The sequence below is a fragment of the Scomber scombrus genome, chromosome 23, assembly GCF_963691925.1.
Source record: "Scomber scombrus chromosome 23, fScoSco1.1, whole genome shotgun sequence".
In the NCBI taxonomy this organism is placed as follows: Eukaryota; Metazoa; Chordata; class Actinopteri; order Scombriformes; family Scombridae; genus Scomber; species Scomber scombrus.
Genome location: NC_084992.1, coordinates 10,008,222 through 10,030,679, shown reverse-complemented (window position 1 = coordinate 10,030,679; position 22,458 = coordinate 10,008,222). Strand labels below are relative to the sequence as shown.

Here is a 22,458-nt window from a genome sequence, read left to right as displayed (position 1 = left end):
AGAAGTATATATCTTGAAGTCTAGCAGCATACTTGCTATAGTCTCCTGTGAATGTAATTCAAGCCAGATGAGATGATGTTTAAACCAGGTCTGTGTGTAACTGACTTCAGTCTTCCCTTTTCTCGTTTAGGCAACTGACAGAGAAAGACTCAAAGATCCTCAGATAGAGAGAAAGGGACAGTGACAGGCATTGTGACAGGGAGGAGATGGAAGAATCTGGCAGCAGGTTGTACTCAGGACCTTTGTCCAAGGCAGCTCAGAAGATCCTGGCTGTTCTCCGGGCCCAAAGTCCACAGGCAGCCAGACACACCCGTAGCATCTCCAATAATAATAGACAAAGTGAGTCAGGGCACATAGGTAGTTTCATGTTATGTATTGAAATAATGTTCATATAATGATAGCAGCCTGGCTCAAGGAATGCTACTGTCAGTTTGGTCCAGGCTCAGATTTTTCAACAATAAGATGGGTTGCCAAGAAATTTAGTATAAGCTTGATCGCTAGAGGCTGATTCCCTCAGTTTTCCTCTAGCAGCATCAGCAGGTTAACATTTATGGCGTGTAATGAGATTTCTTCACAAATTTCGAAGGCGCCTAGAGGATGAATCCAAGAAAGTTTTATGATCCCCTAACTTTTCCTCATTTTCACGTATCCTGTGAACATCCACCAGATATGGTAGATCCCACAAAAGTTTTTACAGATGTTCATGGTTTTCAAATGATGTATCCTAGAGACTGTGGTGATCCCCTGACTTTTTCCTGTGCCATCATGTTCACATTTGTAGTTTTGAGTAAAATAGCGAAGCACCCTTATGGATCAGTTACCATGAAATTTGATGCACACAATCATTAGGATCCTCTAAATTTTCATTTAGCGCCACCATCAGGTCAATATTTTAATTTGTCCAATACTTTAGTTTGTGACCAAATCCCTTCAAAACTAATGATATTTCCAATCAGTTTCAGCTGTACCTTGTATTTACAGCTAATTAGCGTGTTAGCATGTTAACACAGTGAACTATGCAGTGAACACGGTTAACATTAAACCTTAACATAGCCCCAAGCACAACTGTGCTTAGCTGCAGGCTCACAGAAGACTGAAAACTCTTAGCCTGGTTTCCTCACTGTGGAAAATACTTTATCAAATCATTACATTATATAATTTAATATTGTCCTATTTTGTTGTCCCATTTCCTGCAATTCCCTGCCAACAGACATTATAGCCCTTTAATAATTACAGTGAATGTTTTTTTCTTGGCATTGTTGAAACCAGTGTTAATTGAGTAACATTTGGAGATCATTGTTGACTATTGGTTTTAGATGTGTTGCTGTGGGATACTGCGTGTTAGTTTTTGTGAATTTTGTAGGTGTGGTGTTCAGTAGCTGAACAAATTACTTACGTGATGGAACAGGCTTACTTGGTTAATCACAATGATAAACTGCTCGACAGAACCACATTTCCCCTTGAAGTCCAAGCCTGGTTTGTAGAAAGAGGGCTCCAAAAAATAATATTAAATCTTGCATATTTGAAAAGTTGCTAATTTGGTTTGTGAGCACGTCTGTATGAAGCGTCCACAAAGGAGAGGTGATGGAGAATTCGAACAGTCAGACTGGATTACTATTACATTTGCTGCTCCATGAGGCATTGTATATAAATTATTTAATACTTTATTTATTTAGCCTCTGTGTTGTTCCCAGAGACTTTATGGTTTTGTCCTCTATGTGTAGTGGAGAGGTATTACAGCAGCCAGAGGGAGCCGTGGGCACAGAGCAGCTGGAGAATAAATCAGGAGGAGTCATCTGAAAGAGAAACAGACCAGTAAGTCAGATTAGGTTGATGATACACAGATTTTCTGACAGCAACTTATTCAGTTATTGTTCAGTTTCGTTCAGAGTATGTTTTGTTCATACATTCGCATTAAAAGATATTACACTCACATTTTTCACCTGAGCAGATTTGGTGCAGAGGCATCTTGGCCTGCACAGTGACACAGCAAACACAAGCAATTTAATATATCTCTATAGTACAAGGGCAAGAAGACATCACACAGGATTTTTAACCAATAGTATATGTAATTGGGTTTTGGTTGGATTGCTCTAAAATAGCAAACACGTAATGTAATTAACTGTGACAATATCAGGGTTTAAAGTTCTCAGGCACCATGCCAGATTTCTCACATACTGTACAGCAGTTTTACATTCATATAATGACTAATTCAATACATTGTACACATTTCCCTGGCTCACAAATCTGTTCTTGCTTTAATCCCTCTAATATTCAAATGTGTCACATTTATATATTGATGCAATAATAAGTCCTAATCCTCATTGCAAGTGTAAAACTGAATACGTAAAAGAAATCCTGCTCCCAATTTTTTATTTTTTTTGGGTTCAGACTAAGGTCCAGGCCCCAGATGTCATCCTATTCCACTTCTTATCATGACTCCTTCAACCAGAGACAGAGCTGCTCTCTGAACTCAGCCTGCTATCAGCATTCGCAGACATCAGACTGCTCCCTGTCATCCCAGGCCTCCTCCTGTTCCTCCCCCCGGTGGGATTCATCATTGCAAAGGCAGACGTCTCAGTCTGACGTCGCTCATCAGCCTTCACCGATTTATTGCCATAGAAAGTACTCTGGACCCCCTGCTTCCCAGTTCAGCCAAACTCTGCCATTTACTCAGCATGTGGTTTCTGAGACACCAGCATCCTCTTTCCACAGAGACATGAACACCCAGTCCCTCCAAATACCAGAAATACTTTCTGAACATCAGGCTACCCCCTGGAGAGAGTGAGTAACAAAGGATATATACTGTACATACTGTTTTAATTGGTAATCATGTTAAGCATAAACCTTCATGTAGTCAGAAATGTTCCCCAGGTATTAAGAATGACATCTATATTACCACTGCTTTGACATTTGCCCGTTAAGAGTCTAAAGAAATATATAATCCTCTTTAATACCCAGGAAAGCTGTTGGAAGTTTAGTATTATTGATGCTCTCCTGTTGCTGTTTTTTGTGAGTGAAAAGCATGGATTATGAATTTTACATACTCACCATCTTCTCTCTCTCTCTCTCTCGTAGCTCCACTGAAGAAATCAGGCCATGTTTTATCCTCAGTCTTTCTCCAGAGGATGAGGGTCCTGATAAAGTATTGTTCCCCACAATGGAACACCCTAACACTGATAAAAAAGAGCCTGCGTTGGCTTGTAAACTACTTTCATCCTGCCCCAAAATAAGTGTTGAGACAGATAGCGGCACACAGAAAGAAATGAAAAGTACAGAGAGCTGGAGTCGCTCCAGAAATGAACGAGAAGAAACTGTAGCTTCAGGCAGCCACTCAAAGTGGAAGCAACACATATCCAACCCTTATGAAGAGGCTGCAAGAGGAGGAGAAGATGAATTATATCAGCAGTCAGAGTCTGGAACAATCAAAACTAGAAGGGTACGTCTACCTCCTAGTGTCCATGTAAGAGGACAGGGAACAGGTTGTGACACTCGTACTTTTAGACCATTGAGATGGCTAGATGGAGAGGAAGGGATGAAACAAATGGTAGATTCAGAAAGTATTGCTGGAGCAGGTGCGAGACATATGTGGGACATCAAACATGGAATGCAGGGTGGAGTAAATGAAGTTGCATGGAAGGAGAAAGGACACAGAGATGCAATCCTGCCAAATGAGAAAGAGTCAGCCAATGAAAAGGGAAACAATGACAACAGTAGTTTAGAGAGAAATTTGTACTTGGTCTCTACAACAAATAACACGGACAAAAGCTTTGATACTGATTGTGCAAAGACTGGGCAGAAAGAAGAGAATGACTTTGAGAACGGAGTTAATACGCCTGAAATCAAAGACATAGAACGTGGCAGTGAAAATAAAGAGGTAACAGTGGGACATCATACTGACAGTCCAGCAAAGATCTTATTATCCGTAGAGATCAAAGACCACAAGATGAGCCCCTGCCAGGCTGAAAACACTCAAATCTTGAGTCATACTGTAACCAAAACAGGAGAGAAGCACCCCACAAAAATAGCACCACTGTTGCACTGTGAATCTAACAAATTAGTTCTGCGTGACTCAACCGCTGATAACCTGAAAAGAGCCCCAGAGGAAAGTATAGATGAGATGGAGATCGGATTGGAAGTGGAGACAGAGAGCGCTGGAGATAAGATGGAGACAGAGCAGCACCACTGTTTGGATGCCAGTCTAAATGACAGACAGTGTGGGCCAGATTATAGAGAAGTCAGTGAGTTGTTTGAGCCAGGAGAGAGTGGGAAGGTCGGAGATGAATCAGTGATGACAGCTGTGGACAGTAAGGGTGAGAGTATATCTACAGGTAAGTGTGTGGGGGGTGGAGGGGCAACAAACAACATACCTCTAGTTTATGATGGAATTTAGATAACCTTTATAATTGATTTAATACACACAGAAAATACATCAAACTCCGGTCATCATGAATCTTTAATTTGTTGTTCACTACAGATGATAGTCTCATCCCACTGTGATTCAACTGCTAACATATATGCAGTTTACAGCATTCAACACTAGAGGGCGCAAGAATACCTTTATAAGTATGTCCTGTAACTAACTGCAGGTGTAATGGTGCTCAAACTAATACCATCAAAATACACAACAAAATCAATTTTGTTGGTGAAATAGGCAACCAGACATTGACAGGTTAATTTCAAGCAGTACTGATGCCACTTATTCAAAATGGAGAGAGTCAAAATATATATTATATATTATATATACATAAATCATGAGTGCTGCAGCTGTATAGTATAGTAAACAATTAGGAGGGAGAGTGAATAGTTTCAGATTATGAATCTGGAAATTGGAAAATGAAGATATATAGCATAAAAGTTGTTGTTTACTTAATGGTAATGCTGCTATCGTGTATGTACAATTTCCAGGCCACACAAAATGACAAAAAAGAAAAAAAAATTAGGATCTAATTTGTAGTTTAAGAAAAACTAAACACTGAACAAGTGCTTTTAATCTTTTTCCACCCAGGCTATAAATGTGTTTAATTTATTCTCTGACTGTGGGGACTGTCTGGGTGCCAGTTGCTTAGTGTCGTAAAAATAGTACTAGGGGGTGCTAAAGCATTTCAAGTTTTGTGAAAGTGTTGCCGGTGGCTTTCGGCCATCTTTTTTTTTTTTTTATCAATATGGTGGCGATGACATAGCAGTGCTGAAGAGACTCAGCACTGACGAGGGATGTTTGTGTTCCTGCTCACATTTCAGCCGCAGGAAGGGAGCATGAGTCTCAGCTGCTGAGACAATGCTGAGTCAACTCACACACACATCTACAGACACACGCTCAACTACACACACATAAACAAGTCACCAGTTATGCTGTAACAAAACGTCAGGTTGATCTTAGCCAGGATTTATACTGTTGGCTGACCTTGTCCTGTCACACACACACACACACACACACACACACACACACACACACACACACACACACACACACACACACACACACACACACACACACACACACACACACACACACACACACACACACATGCTGTGCAAGCATCCATACATGCTTACTCAAACACATGCTTACACAACATTGATTTAGGATGTGTCTGAAAAGTGATGATCAGATAGAAACGTACTCACCTATTCACTTCTAGAGGAGTCAGGGAGAGGAAGTTGTGCCACGCTATCGTTGCCCCAGGAGTGTGAGGCAGGGGGGTCAAGGGTTGAATCCCGCTGTCTCCGTGGAAACCACCAGCACTATGAAAATGAACAAGTGAGTCTCTAAGGGTGGAGGTAATAGACATTATGGATGTAATGTTGAAGGCCTCAGTTATTTTTAAAGCCAATTTTAAAACATTTGTGTATTTTTTTTTCTTTAAAACACTTGGTTTAGTAAGAGTGTTCATTATTTGCTGTTTTTCTTGGCCATATATACTGCCAAAATACTGATGTCTTTATTTCCCCCCGGTTCTTGTTTCCCACTCTGCCTACGTAATCCCTGCATGCAGAGGCAACAGTGTGTACAGCAGCAACACGGCAAAAAGTCCCAAAAATTTAAATAGCTGCTTTGAAAAGGATTAGGCTTCTATTTCTCCGATGCACACAGAAATCAATCTGGCTTGTGTGAAACAGGGGGCCGTCGGCAATATTGCAGCACACTGACAAGTGATAGCTCCCTGCTGAGTTGTAAAGTGAAAAAAAAAAGTCCTGACAAAGTAGTCCTCGATACATATTGGCAGAAAAGGAGAGAACAGCAAAGAAACATAACAATAAAGGGAGGAAGGGAGATGGATAGATGGTGTTGGATAAGCCACAGAGAAAGAGAAGCAATAAAAGGCCTGAGGGGATGGAAAGTGAGTAAGGCTGAAAGATGGAGGGAAGAGAAGAAGAGTGATTAAAAAAAAGTGCAAACTTGACTGTATTGCTAGAATCAGCAGCATACACACCAAATCTCTCTCTTTCTCTCTCTTTCCTCCCTCATTCATTCTCACACTCTCCTGCATCCGCCCATTACTAGGCTACTGACGACGGCCTGCCTCAGTTTTCTATCTATATCCTGAAGCACAACACCCTGGGGTGAGTGGGGGAGGGGGTCATGACTTTGTCAGCAGGAAAACTGGTTGTGTTTACAGGAAAATGAGGAGCGTTCTCCTCAGGGAGCTGAATCACAGGAATTCCTACCTACTGAGTCCACTGCGGACAAGCATGCAAAACCGTGCGCTTACATAAACTCTCAAATAGTCTTTAGAAAATGATCAGAATAATGAACTGTAAAGCTTGTACCTATATTTCAGAGAACGCAGCTTCACATATGCACACTTGGTGCTTTCGCATAAATAGAGGAGGGAGTTCCAGCTATGAATAATGGAGATGTTTTCAAGATGCAGCCAAGGTTACAGGGAGGTGAGGCTGTACTTTTGGGAGATGGCACTCAAATTTCTGTCCATCTTGTTGTTTCTCACCTTTTTTTTTATTTTACCACCTCACCTTTTTGTCATCCTGCCATACCTCCTCCACTTGCCTCTATGGGATCATATCATCTCTATTTAGTGACAACCTTGCATCTTTAATTTTGATTATTTAGACAGTTTAATATAAAATCAAGTGATTTATTGTACATTTTTCACCAGTATCATTGTGATATCTCAAAGAGCTTCACCATCAACTAAACTATTTAAACCACATGCATATTGTAAACATATACTATCTCATATACATATAATCCCTCAGATTGGTTCATTGAAACCCTTTCAAATCCCTTTGGATAGTGTGAAATATTTATTGTCATTCAGCCAAAAAGAGCTTTTTTTCTGTTCATGAAGTGTGAATGAGTGTGAGGGACCCAGTGAGTATGTGTTCGAGTGTGTGTGTGTGTGTGTGTGTGTCTGCCTGTGTCTGAGTGTGTGTTTGTGTGTGTGACCCTCTCCAAGCTTCAGGCAAGCTGTCAGACAAACAGTGTCTTGACTGTCTGTGTTTTTGTCTGGGACACAGTGCCGGGGGTTCAATGGGTGCACCAGTCCCCTCCTCATGTCCTCCATCCTTTTTACTGCTTGTTTTGCCTCTCTTACTTTTTTATTACTTTATTTCTTTACTTTTTTTTTTTGCTCACCCAACCACTTACCTGTTTATTTTTCAGCTTTCATTGTGCCTCTATATCTACTGTAAGCATTACTGAGAATAATGAACTAAGGCTTATATTCTTTTCTGTTAAATCTAATGTGCAGCTAGAATATTTTACTTCATTCAGCTCACTCTCTAAACCGATTAGATTTTTCTATGTAACAGAACCAGCACAGACAGCGCTAGTCCATTTCCAAGTGCCCATTGCAGTTTCTGAATCCTTCTAAATCTATTATTGTCTCCCTGTTTCCATGTCCCTGTCTGACTGCACGCTGTTCCACCTTTTCTGTTGTGTAGGCCACTAATGGAAGCACCAGAGGGAGCAGCTCCAGCACAGCGCTGGACACAGAAAACTGTTTTACGTCTGGACAAAACTCCTCAGTGAAGGACTCGGACACAACTGCCATAAGACGAAGAGAGAGTCTAGAAAACAGCAACCAAACCTGTTCAATTTCACATCAGCCTCTCCTGATCCCCTCCTTTTCCTCATTAAAGAGGAAGCATGAGGTGCCCCAGCCCCAAAATCTTAACCCTCCGTCCAAAATCTCCCTCACCAGGCGTCCTCTAAAATGGGAGCCACCTTGTTCCTCCCAGGAAAAAAAAGTTGAAAGAGGAGTCAGTGAGCGGAAGACAATCAGGCCCAAAGCCTCTAATCCTGAACACCTTGCTATAGCCCGAGAACCACAGACTAAAGCCAGTCCTTCACATAAAACAGAACGAGTGTTAGATGCGCTTACTGACATGTATGCCCCGAAGCAAACTCAGCAAAGGCAGAGAGAGGTGGTAGAAAGGAGCCATGAATTCACTACGAATGCTTCCGGACAAATCCCGTCCTCTATCACCTTCAAACCACCCAAGCACAAGCGAGGCAAATTTGAGCCTCACCAGGCCGCAAATGAGCCAAAATCATCCAATACCAGTGAGACCAAGAACCAATCCAGAGCTGGATGTCTCACCGCAACCCTAACATCTGACCCTAGAGTAAAGGATTCTGGGAAGCTGAGCCCAGACGAGAAGATGCAAATGCTTGAGAAGGCTGAGCAGGTCAAGGCGCTGGTGCTCAGCATGGTGTACAGAGACGGTACCACTCAGTTAGACCCAGAACAGGTGAGCAGGGTCTGGACTTGTTTTTTTTGTTGTAAAGGAGTATTCGCACTCTTGGAAAAAATCATTAGCAAAAGTTAATCTGTCTATTTCCTCTCATGAGCTGAATATTCAAAGCTGATGAGAGGATATAGGTGCACTTCAGTTGGGTGAAATTTTTTTAAAAAAGAACAAAGCAACGTCTAATAAGAGAATCACCTCATATATAATCATATTCAAAGCTGTTGTTCAATATGCTACAATTAACAACAATTCAGAAAAGGTTAATCATTAACTGGAAATGAAGGGTTTACATGTGTCAGTGTTCTAATATTTTTATCTGTAAAGAAAAAAAGGCTCAAAAAGCTTTGCCTCCTGCCTTTTAATCTCTCCCACACATTATAAGATTAGTGTAAACTGTACCCTTGTGGCCTACTGCCTCATTAGCTGGTGGCCCCTGCGCTCTTGCTAATTTCCCCTCTCTAATCGTCGATATAGAAGCTCACTCCCCCAGTGTGTGGCCTCCTCGTGCTGATGAAGAACGATCTGGACAGCAGCATACCAGAGGACTCGCTCGGGCCAAATGACAGTCTGGTCTACTTAAAACTGGAGCACACACCTGCATGGGCCCAGCAACACACACACCACCAGAGCTGCCAGGAGCTTTTTACTAGGTCTGTGTGTGTGTGTGTGTGTGTGTGTGTGTGTGTGTGTGAGAGAGAGCGAGAGAGAGAGAGAAAGAGAGGTGAGAGTCAATATGATGATGAGTATGACTTTGTAAAAGTGGGTGAAATTGCAGTACATCCATTATTTTTTACATCCATGATTAGTTCTGTAACTCTGTGTGTGTCCCACAGAGATATGCTGCTACGGGTGCTGTCAAAATCTCAGCTGGTGGCGGTGGTGTGCTATAAGGCCAAGGATTTGCTTCGGACAGCTCTGCAGTTTTACAAACAAGACCTAAACTGGAAACAAGGTATACTAACACATGCATATACACATGTAGTTCTACTTCAAAATAGAAAGAAATTTGACCATGCAGTCAAAATTAATGTTTTTCATCTCTGTCTAGTTGCAGGGTGTCGTATCCAAGACCCACAGGTGTCAGGGTGGCTACTGGATCCTGCAGATCCCTCCTCTAACTACCAAGACCTTCTTAATAAACACATCAGAACATCCCCAAAAACACCTGCACTGGGTACCAAGAAGGTTAGTTAAAATGTGAATTATTTAACCCCTTTTCTTTTCTCTTTTCACCACGAGAGAAGTCTTTGGAGCCGACAGGGTGGATGCTGGGATAAAGTGGTAGCTTTAACTTATAATAATAATAATAATACATCACCCCACTATCCTACTGTAGTTAATTAGTTTCCTCAGTTCATGTTTTTATTGAGTGCTGTTATTACTTAGTGCTTTATTAATTACAAAGTCATCACTCTGTTTGTGGTTGGGGGGCGTTTTGTTTGTATGGAAAGTGCAATACAAATAAAGTTTGATTGATGTATTAATATAGACACTAAGAGGAGTGCACATTTAGGAATATGTTGGATGGATGGACTCTGAGACAGTATGAAAGCACCTATTTCTTGTCCCATGGACCACTAGTTTTCCACTGTATACAAGGACAGCATCATCTTCCTGAAAACTACTTTGTCACTCCCCACTGACTCTCCCCATTCCTCCTGTCTGACTCACTGTCTCAGGTTTCTCAGGTCATCTCAGGTCTTTATTCACTCTACTGGCTTAACACAGAGCTGTGCTGTAAACTACAGGTTAGGAGACACAAACACACACACACACACACACACACACACACACACACACACACACACACACACACACACACACACACACACACACACACACACACACACACACACACACACACACACACACACAAGCACCTGTACATAGACTACACGCACATGTTCTAACTGAGTGTTTGCAGAGCCAGGGCCTGTGGGAGCTGTACTCAGACATGGAGCTGAACATGATACCTGTTCTGGCCGGTGAGGCTTCATCAAGTCATTAAGTCATTTTTTTTCTTACTGTATTTAAATTAAGTAGGTTGCATGAAATGATGACAGTCCTGATTGCATGCATACTTCAACATCTGAAATTAAGTTGGTTGTTTAGTTTTGTTGAAGCTGTGACTACGAGATAACATTATATACTAAATAGTATCAACAATTCTCTAAATCATTGAAGGCACTTGGTTGGAACTGCCTTCATTAATTTTCATCTACCTCCATTCTTTAATCTTAACATTCAAACCAGGTTTCTACTTTGATAATTACCCCATTATGTTGTAGTTTCCTGCTGAAGGGTCTGGTGGATCTGTAACTGTCTGCTTGTGTTGTTTCAGCCATGGAGAGTCATCACATCCACGTGGACAAAGAGGCTCTCAGAAGAACTTCAGACCTGCTGGGGGTAAGATAGCAATAAGGGCGCCAAAAACAAACCTCAGTAGTAACTGTCAGAGTATGGCTGTTTGAAGTTTTCTGTCAGCGTTATTTCTATTTAGAGCAGAGGAGTTTGTCTATAAGATGGAGGCTGCAGGTAGAACAGACAAACTTATCTCTCACAGCCAGGAGTTACTAACATTTGCCTTATGGTTAGTGTTAATTTCCCAACAGGATACAACAATAGAACAGGAGCTACAGTGTATGCAAATATAAACTGTGCAGTTTGTGTGTATAAAGATAGTCAGGCTGGTTTTAAGCAATTTAATTTAACCTTTATTTGACTTCTTAATTTTAAGTGGAATACTATAACACCACAGCGGACTGAGCTTAGTCACAAACACACTTATTCCATTTGATCAGAGGGATTTTAGATAAAGTTGGATTATTGCTTCAGCTAGTCTTTATAGCCTGTTCTGTGGATACTCTTTTATCTTAAAAAGAACATAATGAGAGCTGAAAATCTGTGGGCTCCGCAGTTTGAATAGAGACATTGTGGTAGATGTTAAGCTCAGCAGCATTTACATCTACATTACCTAATCTTGACACACATGGATACACATGGTAAAACTGGGAATTTATAGACTTTAAAAAAAAAAAAAAATCTCCAGTGAAATACTCAAAGCTAAATCAGTCGGAGTCTTACGTAACGAAACATTATGTATTTACATCACACAGACTTAATGTAAAAGTTCCCTCGGGAAGCTTCTACCAGCCTGCGTATAGGAAAGATGCTCAGGGTCAGCTCAGGTTTGTGCCACATCATTCTTAGCTTATTTGGTTTTAGTTGGGCTGCAGTAGACAGCTGCTGTATTAATACAAATGGGAGCAAAACAGTAGGAGGATGTGAGAAACAGGAGAGACCTCTGGAAATAAATAAATAATTAAATAAAAGAACCCTCAAGAGCCAGAGAAGCAAAGGAAAAATAGAATTTCTCTTTTTCTTCTTCTGGGCAGGATTAGCGATGTGGTGGGTGGACATCCTCCGGGGACCTGTCCTGTTTACATGCAGATAAAAAACAATTCTGGAGACAACATTTTCAGCGTCGTCACCGACACACAAATACAGCCGTGCGGACGTTCCTGACACAAACGCGCTCAAAAATACATACATGTTTATCAGTTTTGCGCTGTAAAACTCTCTTCCAACTATTGCGAGCACCAGCAGGGGTGTTGTTATGGAGAGAGAGAGAGGGAGAGAGAGAGAGGGAGAGAGAGAGAGAGAGAGAGAGAGAGAGAGAGAGAGAGAGAGAGAGAGAGAGAGAGAGAGAGAGAGAGAGGAGAGGGAGAGGGAGAGGGAGAGGGGAGGGGGAGGGCGAGTCTGGGTATCTTGCCGTGTTGCTAAAAATAGGACGGAGAGTCTGTCTTTTTCCTTCAAGAGAGTGTGCTGCAGGAAGGAACATCACTGTCTGCCTCTGCCAACCTCCACACACACACACACACACACACACACACACACGCTGAGGCAACCAAACTTTTTGCTGACAGCTGCAGAGTTACGTGTGCATGCATGGGCGTCCGCTCATGTTTTTTTTTTTTTTTTTTTGTGATACGTTCTCGTGTTTGTGTGTGTGCGTGTCTGCACAGTCACTCATGTCCCCCACTCTGTCATGTTAGATTTATTTTTATGTGAGCTGTCAAGGTCACCAGTCTGAACACTCAAACGAGAGGATCCCTCCTCTCTGTCAGGTCACATCGCACAAACATGCTCACACGCTGCTTTGTTTTCTCAGACAGCATAAATAACATTTCGGAGGGGTGTCTGTGTGTGTTTGGGAGGGGGTGGTCTCACATCACTTAATAAACCTCTTTCACATTCTGTTTGTATTTTGCAGCCATCACTATTCAGCTCACTTCAGAGAGAAATCTTTCTATGAACATGTAGTGCATCCTGTTTGTCAGTGCTTATAGAAATGAAAGAGAAAGATGGGATCAAACTGGAAAGTCCTGAATAAAAGTGAATGATTAATCTCGCTGAAATTATCCAAAATATTGCTACAAAATGCTGTACCCACCCTGTGCGTGTGTGTGTGTGTGTGTGTGTGTGTGTGTGTGTATGTGTATATGTGTGTGCGTTTGTGTGTCAAATGAAGTACTAAAGGGGCTAGCATCCAATATTGATGAAGCAGTCTGGTGGCTGCTCTGGGCGCTGAGCGAAGCAGAGAGAGAGAGAAAAGTACATATTTCAGAATTTAGGCACACGTCTGCCAGCTCCCCCAGCTTTTTTTTATTCTCCTTTATTTCTTTCTCTCTTTTGCTTTCTCTTTGTATCTGTCGCTCTTTCCCTCGCCACGCTCCCCTACTCTATTGCTCTTTCTGCCTTTGTCGCTCCCACCCCCCCCCCCCCGCCCCTGGTCTCAGCCCATCATTCTGTCAAGTTCTGTCCGTCTAAGCGTCTCCCTTTTTTGACTGATGTCTGTTGGTTTTAAATGCCATTTGCTATCACTGTCCAGCCGCAGCCTTTCCCCCCTCTCCTGTCGCTCATTTGTTACCCTCTTCTTTTTTTCTCTCGTCTACAGGCTTACATAAGCATTTGCATCACATTTCTGTCGCTCGGCTCCTCTTTTTCTCTCGCTTCTCTGTCTGTTGTCTCTCATTTCATCACCTCACCCCCCCGCCCCCCTTTTTTGTTTCTTTCTCGTTCTTGTCCCTGTTTCAATTCCCCTCGTTCTCTTCTTCGTCTGTCACGTTAAGGAGTGTTTTTCTGCTTCATTCAAATTCTTTAAAACTGTCTGCCCTCCCTCACTCCCCTCCCCCCCGCCTCATTTACTCTTATTCATCTTACTCATTTACTTTTCATCATTATCTCTGTCTCTCTGGGACTTAGCCTCTTTCATCATATGTTTTTTTCAAGTGCTTTTCCCTTTCATTTTTTTCCCTATCGCTCTCTTTTACTTCCTCACCTTTTTTCCCATGCATATATACTCCCCCCCCCCCCCCATCCATATCATCTATCACTTCTCTTCCTATCGCCTCCTCTGTCTTGCTGTGTTTGTCATGCTGTCTTTGTCTGCTGTGCTAAGTAACAAAGTTCATCCTGTATTTGAATGGATTATCACAGCAGTCATTAAAGCCTGTCTGGCTCTTCTGTGTGTGTTAAGGATTCAGGACGTGTGAGTGGAAACGTGTGTGTCTGCCTGTGTTTCTGTAGTTGTTTCTACGATATTAATTCTTTCTTTACATATATGAATGTTTTATGTTTTAATATTAGTATTTTATGTTTAATATTTTATGGTTTTTGGAGTGGTTGAAAGTAGATGTTGAATAAGGCCAGTTTGTCAGTGTTTGATCCTAATGCGTTTTCTGTGTGACTGATGTTGGCATTAGACAGATTAACAGTCCTTTGTCCACTGAAAGGAAGGAGAAATGAGACGAGCTTCTGTTTTAAACATATTAACATTTCTCTCCTCGAGTAACCTCCACAGTTTTACTGCAGGGTTCATACTCAGGTCTGAAAAACTTTGTTTGACAATGGAAAGTCTTGGAAAGTTTTTAGCACGCTAACATCCGCTAAGGCACAGAAATCATCTTAAGAAAGTTGCACAGGTATTGGCATAAATACAAAGCTGTCTTCCAACATTTTTTATTGCCTTTATATCAACTGAGTGATTAAGTTATGAGAAAACAGCAACTTTCTAGGTTGCAGTCAGTCATCTTTATGTTTTAAATGAAGCAGTAAGTTTTATGTTAACATCAAAAATGATGAGGAATTGTAGCATTTTTTTATTAAAGTCCTTTAGCCTACACATATGCTTCAATTTTACAGTAAGGATTGGCTGCTACTTAAATACTGAAGGCACCAAAGCTCACAATTGTCATACATTTGTATTTTTTTGGAAGCCACACATTAATTGGGTATGTGATGTATGTTTATTGTCTTACGTTGACCTTCAGTGATTAATCACTGGTCGGCTAAGCAGGCTTAAACAAACCTGGTAAAATTTGACATGAAACAAGTCTGACTGTCCTTTACCTTCTGTGCTCTATCTCTATCTCTGTCTGTCTTTCTCTCAATCTCTATGTTTGTCAGACTAAGATGAAGCAGTTGGAGCAGGAGGCTCACCGGGCAGCTGGACAAATGTTTCTGGTCACCAGCAACACTCAGCTACGAACAGTGCGTAAATTTAAGTGCACATCTATGTGTGACGTGCATGCGTGTGTATGCCCCTGCTCCTGTATTTCAATGCTGTGAAGTTTTGATTAGAAAGTTTCTGCTGTTTTCTTTCTATACTTTGTGTATGTGTGTGTGTGTGTTATGGCTTTTTTGATATTGTGGATTTATGATGTTTGAAGGTTCTGTTTGAGAAGCTGCGCCTCCACGAGCGCTGCGAGAACAAGAAGCTTCCCAAGACGGTGAACAAACAACAGCAGTCAACATCAGAAGCTGCAGTACGGCACACACGGACACGTAAACACAAACACGAAACGCAGATATGTCAATTTGATCCTCAAATCTCCTTTAATCTAAGAAAAACAGTTCAGTCTTATTCGAAATTTCTGCTATGCGCAATGACACATTCACACAGATGAAGTCGAGCATCCAGAGGTGTACACACGCAAATACACAAACAAACATTCATACTCAATTCATTCAATTTTTTTCTTATCCTTTCATTTTCCTATCTGGTCTTTGTTGCAGTTGTTGCAGCTTCAGGACTTGCACCCGCTACCAAAGATCATTTTAGAGTACAGACAGGTTTGTTATGGTTGCAACAGCTGTCAAAGAGATTGTTAATCAATATCAAAGGATATGCTGCAGACGGGTCTCTCACCATTATAATTTAAATGTTAAATAGCCAGTGTATGTTATCAGGAACAGTGTTCAGCTTTGGCTTTTGAGGGCTTTAATTCTGTATATGGATAAACTACACAATAATAAAGCATCTCAATGTATTACTATTGAGTTTGGAGTAACAAACGGCTGCATTCTTACCCACAGGTTCACAAAATCAAGTCCACTTTTGTTGACGGGATTCTCTCATGCATGATGAGCAAGGTGAGCCCGACAGCTGGTTTAAGGCAGCAATGTATCAAAACTGTCAATTAAATCCCTAAAATGTAAACACACATTCATAAAAGACGATATTTTAAACAGTCTAACAAACAGGATCTTCTACAACTCTGTAACCCTCTTCTGCTGACACCGGGACGTGGATTTTTAAGACTTTTCTCCTCGAGGCCGGGACATCAAAACCGGTCGTTGAGAGGTTGCTGTAGGCTAGAAGGGCCTCAAACAGATTTCACAGATTTTGTTTTTCTTTACTCACAGTTTGACTCAGCACAAGTTTGCTACAGCTGTGCTTGTATGCTACTATAAAAAACCCCGTCTGATACCTTCCCACCTTCAAACTGTTGCTGATGTGAACATCACTGCTCAGTACTCTAATAGAAAACCACAGGATAAGACTGTGGGGTATTCATAGTTGTTTAGCACAGGTACAACACAGTTACATACTGCAGCAGGGTGACTATAACATGGGATTGCACCCTCTACAACAGAGAGCACCCACAGGTCTGGACAGGTCCTGCTTTAGTAATGTAAGTGAAACATCACCTGAGCTGATCTCTTCAAGCTGTTGGTCCTGTTTACTGCCCCTGCTGTGCTGAATTGGCAGAGCAAAGACGTGGCTGTGTGTCTGGCGGTCCCTCCACACGATCTTCTGCTCGCTGTATATGTGAGAAGCAGCTTGTTTTTGTCATCTGTGCTTACTCAACTCTGCAAATGAGTCTGTCTGGCTCTCTGATGGTGGTGAATCATGTGGTGGTCGTTTGGACAGCGCTGGCAACAATCCCAACTGGAGGCTGTTGATGGTGATGTTTTCTCATAGCCTAGAAATCAAACAGGTGGTTGTATTTTGGTATTTTTGGTGTTTTCATACAGAATTAAAGCCTGAAGATATGATGGCCAAGCAGTTAGACTGTTAAATAAGACAAACAGTTAGTTATGTTTAAGCGTTTGTAAAGTAGAAAATGCAAGTCTTTTACACCAAATCTACACTGCATTTGTCAATACATCTCCCATTTCTACATGTAGCATCATCTTGGAAACTGCATTGTCATTCATCTATTTACTCTATTTATGCTCCAGTAACTTCATTATCTTGTTTCCTTATGTGAAGCATTGATGAGTTTTTTTGGAGGCAGATGTTTGGGTTGCATCACATAACAGCAATCATGAGCATGATACTGTTGTTGTTTTTTATCTGTTTATTGTACCAACATAACTGGCACCACACTCGGAAAACAGCTTGCTCAAATCGGGCATCGGGCGGTCACATGGCACTGTTGGTGCCTGTCGGTCCAAAAGCAGAGTGACGATGGCAACGAGGATCACAGCTGCTGTTTTCAGACTGAATGGAAATCAGTTACATGAAAACATTAGTGATCACATGGCTGACTCATTGAAACATGTATAATCATTAATTAAGGAGTTTTGTGTTGTTTTTGCATTTTAAATGTTGTTTCTATCTCTTTCAACTCATCAGAGCTACATTTCCTCTATGTGGTACCAGACAAGTGCGGTGACTGGGAGAATCTCAGCCAAACACCCAGTGAGTATAATCTGCCTGTCATTCCTCCACATCTCCCTCTCTTTCTTCATTTCTTTGTCTTTTGCTCATGAAACCGGTTGTATGGGTTTTGCAGTAGCCGCTACAGGCTTGTGTTCAGTTAGTGGAGCTGTCCATGGTGCTGAACTTCAAGCTGAAACTGGGTAGAAAGAGAGTGAGTGCTGTTCACTACCCTGCAGGCCAGGTTTGTGCATCCGTCCACTGATTATATCTGTTTATAAAGCACTTACCTGATATAATTAATCACAATGAGCATTAATCACCTTTTTTACATGTAGTGCTACAGTTTTGAAGCAAAGATATTCATATCAAACTAAAATGAATTGAAAATAATAGTTGAAATCTATCACAAAACCTGCAGTATGCTTTGAAAAGTGACCAGCAGTAACACTGATGTTTTATGCATGTAAGCAATTAGTGGTTAAGGAGCTAAAACATGCAAAACCACCAATATTGTCCTTCAAACACAGGAGTTAGAAGTTTTGAAGGAAAGGAAACTAAGCCTGTTCTCCTACCTACAGATTCAGACCGTAATCTAATCACAGTGTAAGTGGTCATAAAATTAATCTGCAGAATTGTAGCCTGAAGAAAAACGTAGCTATATAGCCAGTCGACTGTAAGATATGGCACTGAGGTCATAGATTTTTATTAAGTTTATAATGACTGTAGGAAAACTCATCACATTTCACAGGCATATGGAAGAATGTCAAGCCTATTATGATGTGACGGTAAGCCTTACCTGTAGCATACTAAGATTGAGGTTTAACTAAAATAAAATCGATATTATTCTAGTATTTTAGACTTTAGTCATGCCTAGCGTTTTGTGTCAATATTCGGTAACTAAGAAAGCCTCTAAAATAACATTTAGACCATCAAAGAATGTGAAACAGTGAAGACATTTATAAGATAGACGGTGCCAGTCAAAAGTTTGGATACACTTTCTCATTCATGGGAGTGGGAAGGTGTGTTTAAATTGAGGATTTGATTGCATAAAGGATAACTAAATTTATGAAATTATCACAGAAAGTAAAAAGTTAATTGGAAGTAGCATTCATAGTTATCGGAGATAAAACTGTGTACCTTGTATCACTGTTACCTTATCTATCTTCTGTCTGTCAGTCTTTTACACATCCTGACACAATGTGCTGAAGTATAAATATAAAAAAAACCTACTACAAATAAATGCTTTGTCTCTCTTATACTTGTCGACTGGGTTATCGCCTTCTCTCTCTCCTCCTCAGTACGGGGCGGTCGATAGCCCATTTCGACATTACCCAGCTGTCAGGGTCCAGTGGTCCTGTCACTGAGTATTACTTTGACACACACACACACTCACACACCATATATATGTATATATAACAGTGGAGACACTAAACTTGTCTAATCTCACTTAGCGATTTGTGACCGGTGTGTGCTACACATGAAATTGATCACCCTGCCAACTGAATGATCTATGTGACTGCTGGGCAGCTGTGATTTAACAAAGCTCTGCTCCCAGCTACAACACAGTTCTGGGATTTGAAGAGATAGTGGATCCCATTAAGTGTGTAGATGCTTGTGTGTATCTGTGTTGGTGTGCACATGCCTGTTTGTTCGCTGATTGTGTATATTTTGCTGTAATTTTAGTATGAATAATGAAAACAAAAATGGCATTAGTAACATTAGCTGATTAAATACTACACGCTGGGGAATAAACTAAAGACGGTGCTTAAATACACTAAGAGATGTGGTGTTCGATTTTATATGATTAGTTTTCTGCAGAAGCAGGTGGAACGATGTCAATGTTTGATGGCTACGAAATGACGCCAGCTGTTTGCATTTCTGCTTTTCTTCCACCGCTACTGCAGAATATTCAACTCACTCAGCTTATGCTCAAAATGAATGTTGGGCTTGTTTAACAAGAAGGCAGTAAAGTAAATAAAATACATCAATTAATTTATAGATTGAAACAAAGTTATTTTAAATTTTAAGTAGCATGAAACAGGATTTTAATCTTAATAATATTAAATATAACAATATATATATAAGCAACTAAGTTATAGAACTGTTATTTGTCTTGACATTTTGTTCATACTGCACTCACACAGCCAGTTGTAAAGAATATAAATAGCTTAAAGGGAGACTCCATTGATTTTGAAATGTCAAAGTCTGTTTCCATGTCTTGGGTAGTGCAGCTGCTTAAGTGAAATAAAACAACAGCTGTATAAAACCTTTTGGTGGGACTAGAGGGAGCGGGTGCAAAATCTGTTTAATTGCCTCGAATAATGTCATTTGAGTCCGTGCTGAAGAAGATGAAGGAGAATGTATAGGATAAAAAAAAGATAATACCTCTAGTTTTGTAGCATTTTTATCCTTTTTTTTTTAAACAGTTCACTGTGAGAACAGCGAGTTAAGTTATATTTAAAAAACATCATAAAAAACATAAAAATGACTAATATAGTGATTCACAGAGGAAGATACATGTCTGTAACAGAGGATAGTGGATAGAAACTTTGCAACTTGATTGAAATGAGAAAATCATTTCACCGTAAGAGAGCCAGGAGGGAGAAGAGTCGACTCCCTCCCAGCTTTTCCCTCAAATTAAATTCATTATTCTAGCATGTAAATGAAGTTCACTCGTAATTATTCTCGTCGTGATGTGGAGTGGAATGTGCCAGTATCTGATTGAATACTCACTGACATGTCACATCCTGTCTTTACGTTGCTTTGAAAGAGAAAGGCAGCAGTTTATGGTTTTTGGATCTTGGGGGAGAATAGCGAGCTGCTTTTGTACACGCACACACACACACACACATATACAGTTCATACACACGCACACATATTCAAATGAAGGAGTGTTGCAGAGGGGTTTAGCTTTCATCTGTTGTGAGTTCAATCGAGGTGAAGCCAGACTGCAGCAACAAAGGGGCGCCTGAATTAAAGCAGGCCAGCCGTAAACTGGTGCTGAAAAAAAAGAAAGAAGCTCTGTGAGGAGCGAGCGAGTGTCTCTGCAGAGGGAAGAGGGGCCTTTCTGCTCTGCCTCATCTGTTTTTATCTACTAAAAGCCTGCGAGCCTCAGCTACTACTCTTGTCTACAGTAGTTAAATCTTTTTGTCTATGCTCTCTCTTTCCTTCACCCTTTTTTCTAATTTTCTTGTCTTTCATCACATTTTCTAATATCTCCTTATGTACTATCCCTTTATGTCTTTCCTGCTCTCTCCTTTTCTCGTTCTCTTTATAGTGTGACGGATAGGTGAAGACAAATAACATTGAACTTTCTCTTCTCTCTCCTCTACCTTCTTCCTGACTGCTTGGAGCAATAGAGACGGAAGCACTATTTAGATTTCCAGGTCCTTGATGCAGTACTCCACCCTGTATCATATGCTCCCTCTCTTCCTCTCTCTCTCTCTTTCTGCACTGTGCAGCTTGTGCCTGAGTACTTTATGGCTTCCAAAGATTTATACCCTCATGGCACACACAAGTACTTCAAATTTACTCACTTACTCATGCAAATACACATAAAACAGATGTAAACATGCTGTAATTTTCAGGTTTATGAGAAACTAGAGTGTCCTTTATTTTTTGTTGCTGTTTTTCTCCACACCACATTGTTTAAAAAAAAAAATGTTTGTGTAGTTCCTCTTACAGCAAGACTCAAAATCTATAATTAACTGAGAATTGAACACATGCAGCAGATTAATCATTTGGTGCAAATTGAACTCTAGACTGATCCAAATCTTTCAGTGTAATGTAGACAGGATGGTTGATGTAGCAACACATTGCACTACTTTTATGATGGTGCAGCTTCATCTGTTCCTTCAGGGCTTGTCAAGCTGTTTAATGTTAGTTTAATACTGCTCTGCATTTAGTCATTAAATGTTTTCCACTCGCAGAACTCCTCCCAAGGCTGATCTTAGCACTTGGCTGATTTTGCTGACTCCCCGGCAGGGTTGAACACACACACAAAGTCACACACTCAGACAGACTCATACACACAATAGCACACATGAGTCGTTCTATTTACTGATTTGTTACAGAGTGAGACAGAGTGAAAGGGGCAGGGAGGGGTAAGTAACACAGGGGCTTCTCAGGTGAAGAACTCTCTGTTTGTGCAAAATACTTTCAGTCAGTACTGTAGCTTATTGTAGACCTTTCAACACTATCTCACGAGCAGATTAAAATGGTTTGTTGTGAATGCTGACTCCTTGTTCCTTCAACTCAGCCATCTAAGGAAGTCCCACAGGTGTTCCCTGTATTATGTACACTAATGTACTTTTTCAAAGTGATAGTAAAATGCAAGAATTAAATATTTATGAAAACTACTTGACTGCAGCACAATCAATCATAAACCAAAGTCATTTTTTACCATAATTCATTCATATTTTATGTTTGTCCATTTAGTTTAAATGCTGTTCCAATAAATTTCTGGCAGTAACCTAGGTGTATAATGATGCTGACATTTAGGCGAAATCACAGTGGCAAAATTAAATTGCTACTAGAGTTTCCTGTATGGCCCGTTACATCAGACAATCAGTCCGGGCCACTTTTAGATGCACTGGCTTTGTTCAGCACAGCTACAGGAGCAATCCCAGAGTTCAAAGAGGCAGCAACTGATGGCTGGAACCTGCCTTCACCCTGGGTCATAGAGCCCTCCAGTCAGTCACCTCATTCCAGCTAATGGATAGGTTGGCTGTGGGTTTTGCAGCCTTGTGCCTCCCCAAGCAGAACAAACGGATTTTGGCGAGCGTGTTTGTTTG

The 22,458-nt window shown here is 40.9% G+C and overlaps 1 protein-coding gene across 1 annotated transcript in view; it reads left to right on the top strand.

Annotated features, from left to right (window-relative positions):
• The first annotated feature begins 3,586 nt into the window (after positions 1-3,586).
• The window catches only part of poln (polymerase (DNA directed) nu), a 52,758-nt gene continuing 33,886 nt past the window's right edge, over positions 3,587-22,458 (top strand). Inside the window, exons 1-14 of the mRNA XM_062444448.1 lie at positions 3,587-4,331; positions 5,643-5,761; positions 7,906-8,715; positions 9,190-9,365; positions 9,549-9,667; positions 9,764-9,900; positions 10,395-10,463; positions 10,640-10,700; positions 11,057-11,121; positions 15,184-15,267; positions 15,447-15,542; positions 15,793-15,849; positions 16,093-16,149; positions 17,639-17,704. Coding sequence (XP_062300432.1) covers positions 3,587-4,331; positions 5,643-5,761; positions 7,906-8,715; positions 9,190-9,365; positions 9,549-9,667; positions 9,764-9,900; positions 10,395-10,463; positions 10,640-10,700; positions 11,057-11,121; positions 15,184-15,267; positions 15,447-15,542; positions 15,793-15,849; positions 16,093-16,149; positions 17,639-17,704 — 2,661 coding nt within the window. The remainder of the gene's footprint in view (positions 4,332-5,642; positions 5,762-7,905; positions 8,716-9,189; positions 9,366-9,548; positions 9,668-9,763; positions 9,901-10,394; positions 10,464-10,639; positions 10,701-11,056; positions 11,122-15,183; positions 15,268-15,446; positions 15,543-15,792; positions 15,850-16,092; positions 16,150-17,638; positions 17,705-22,458) is intronic.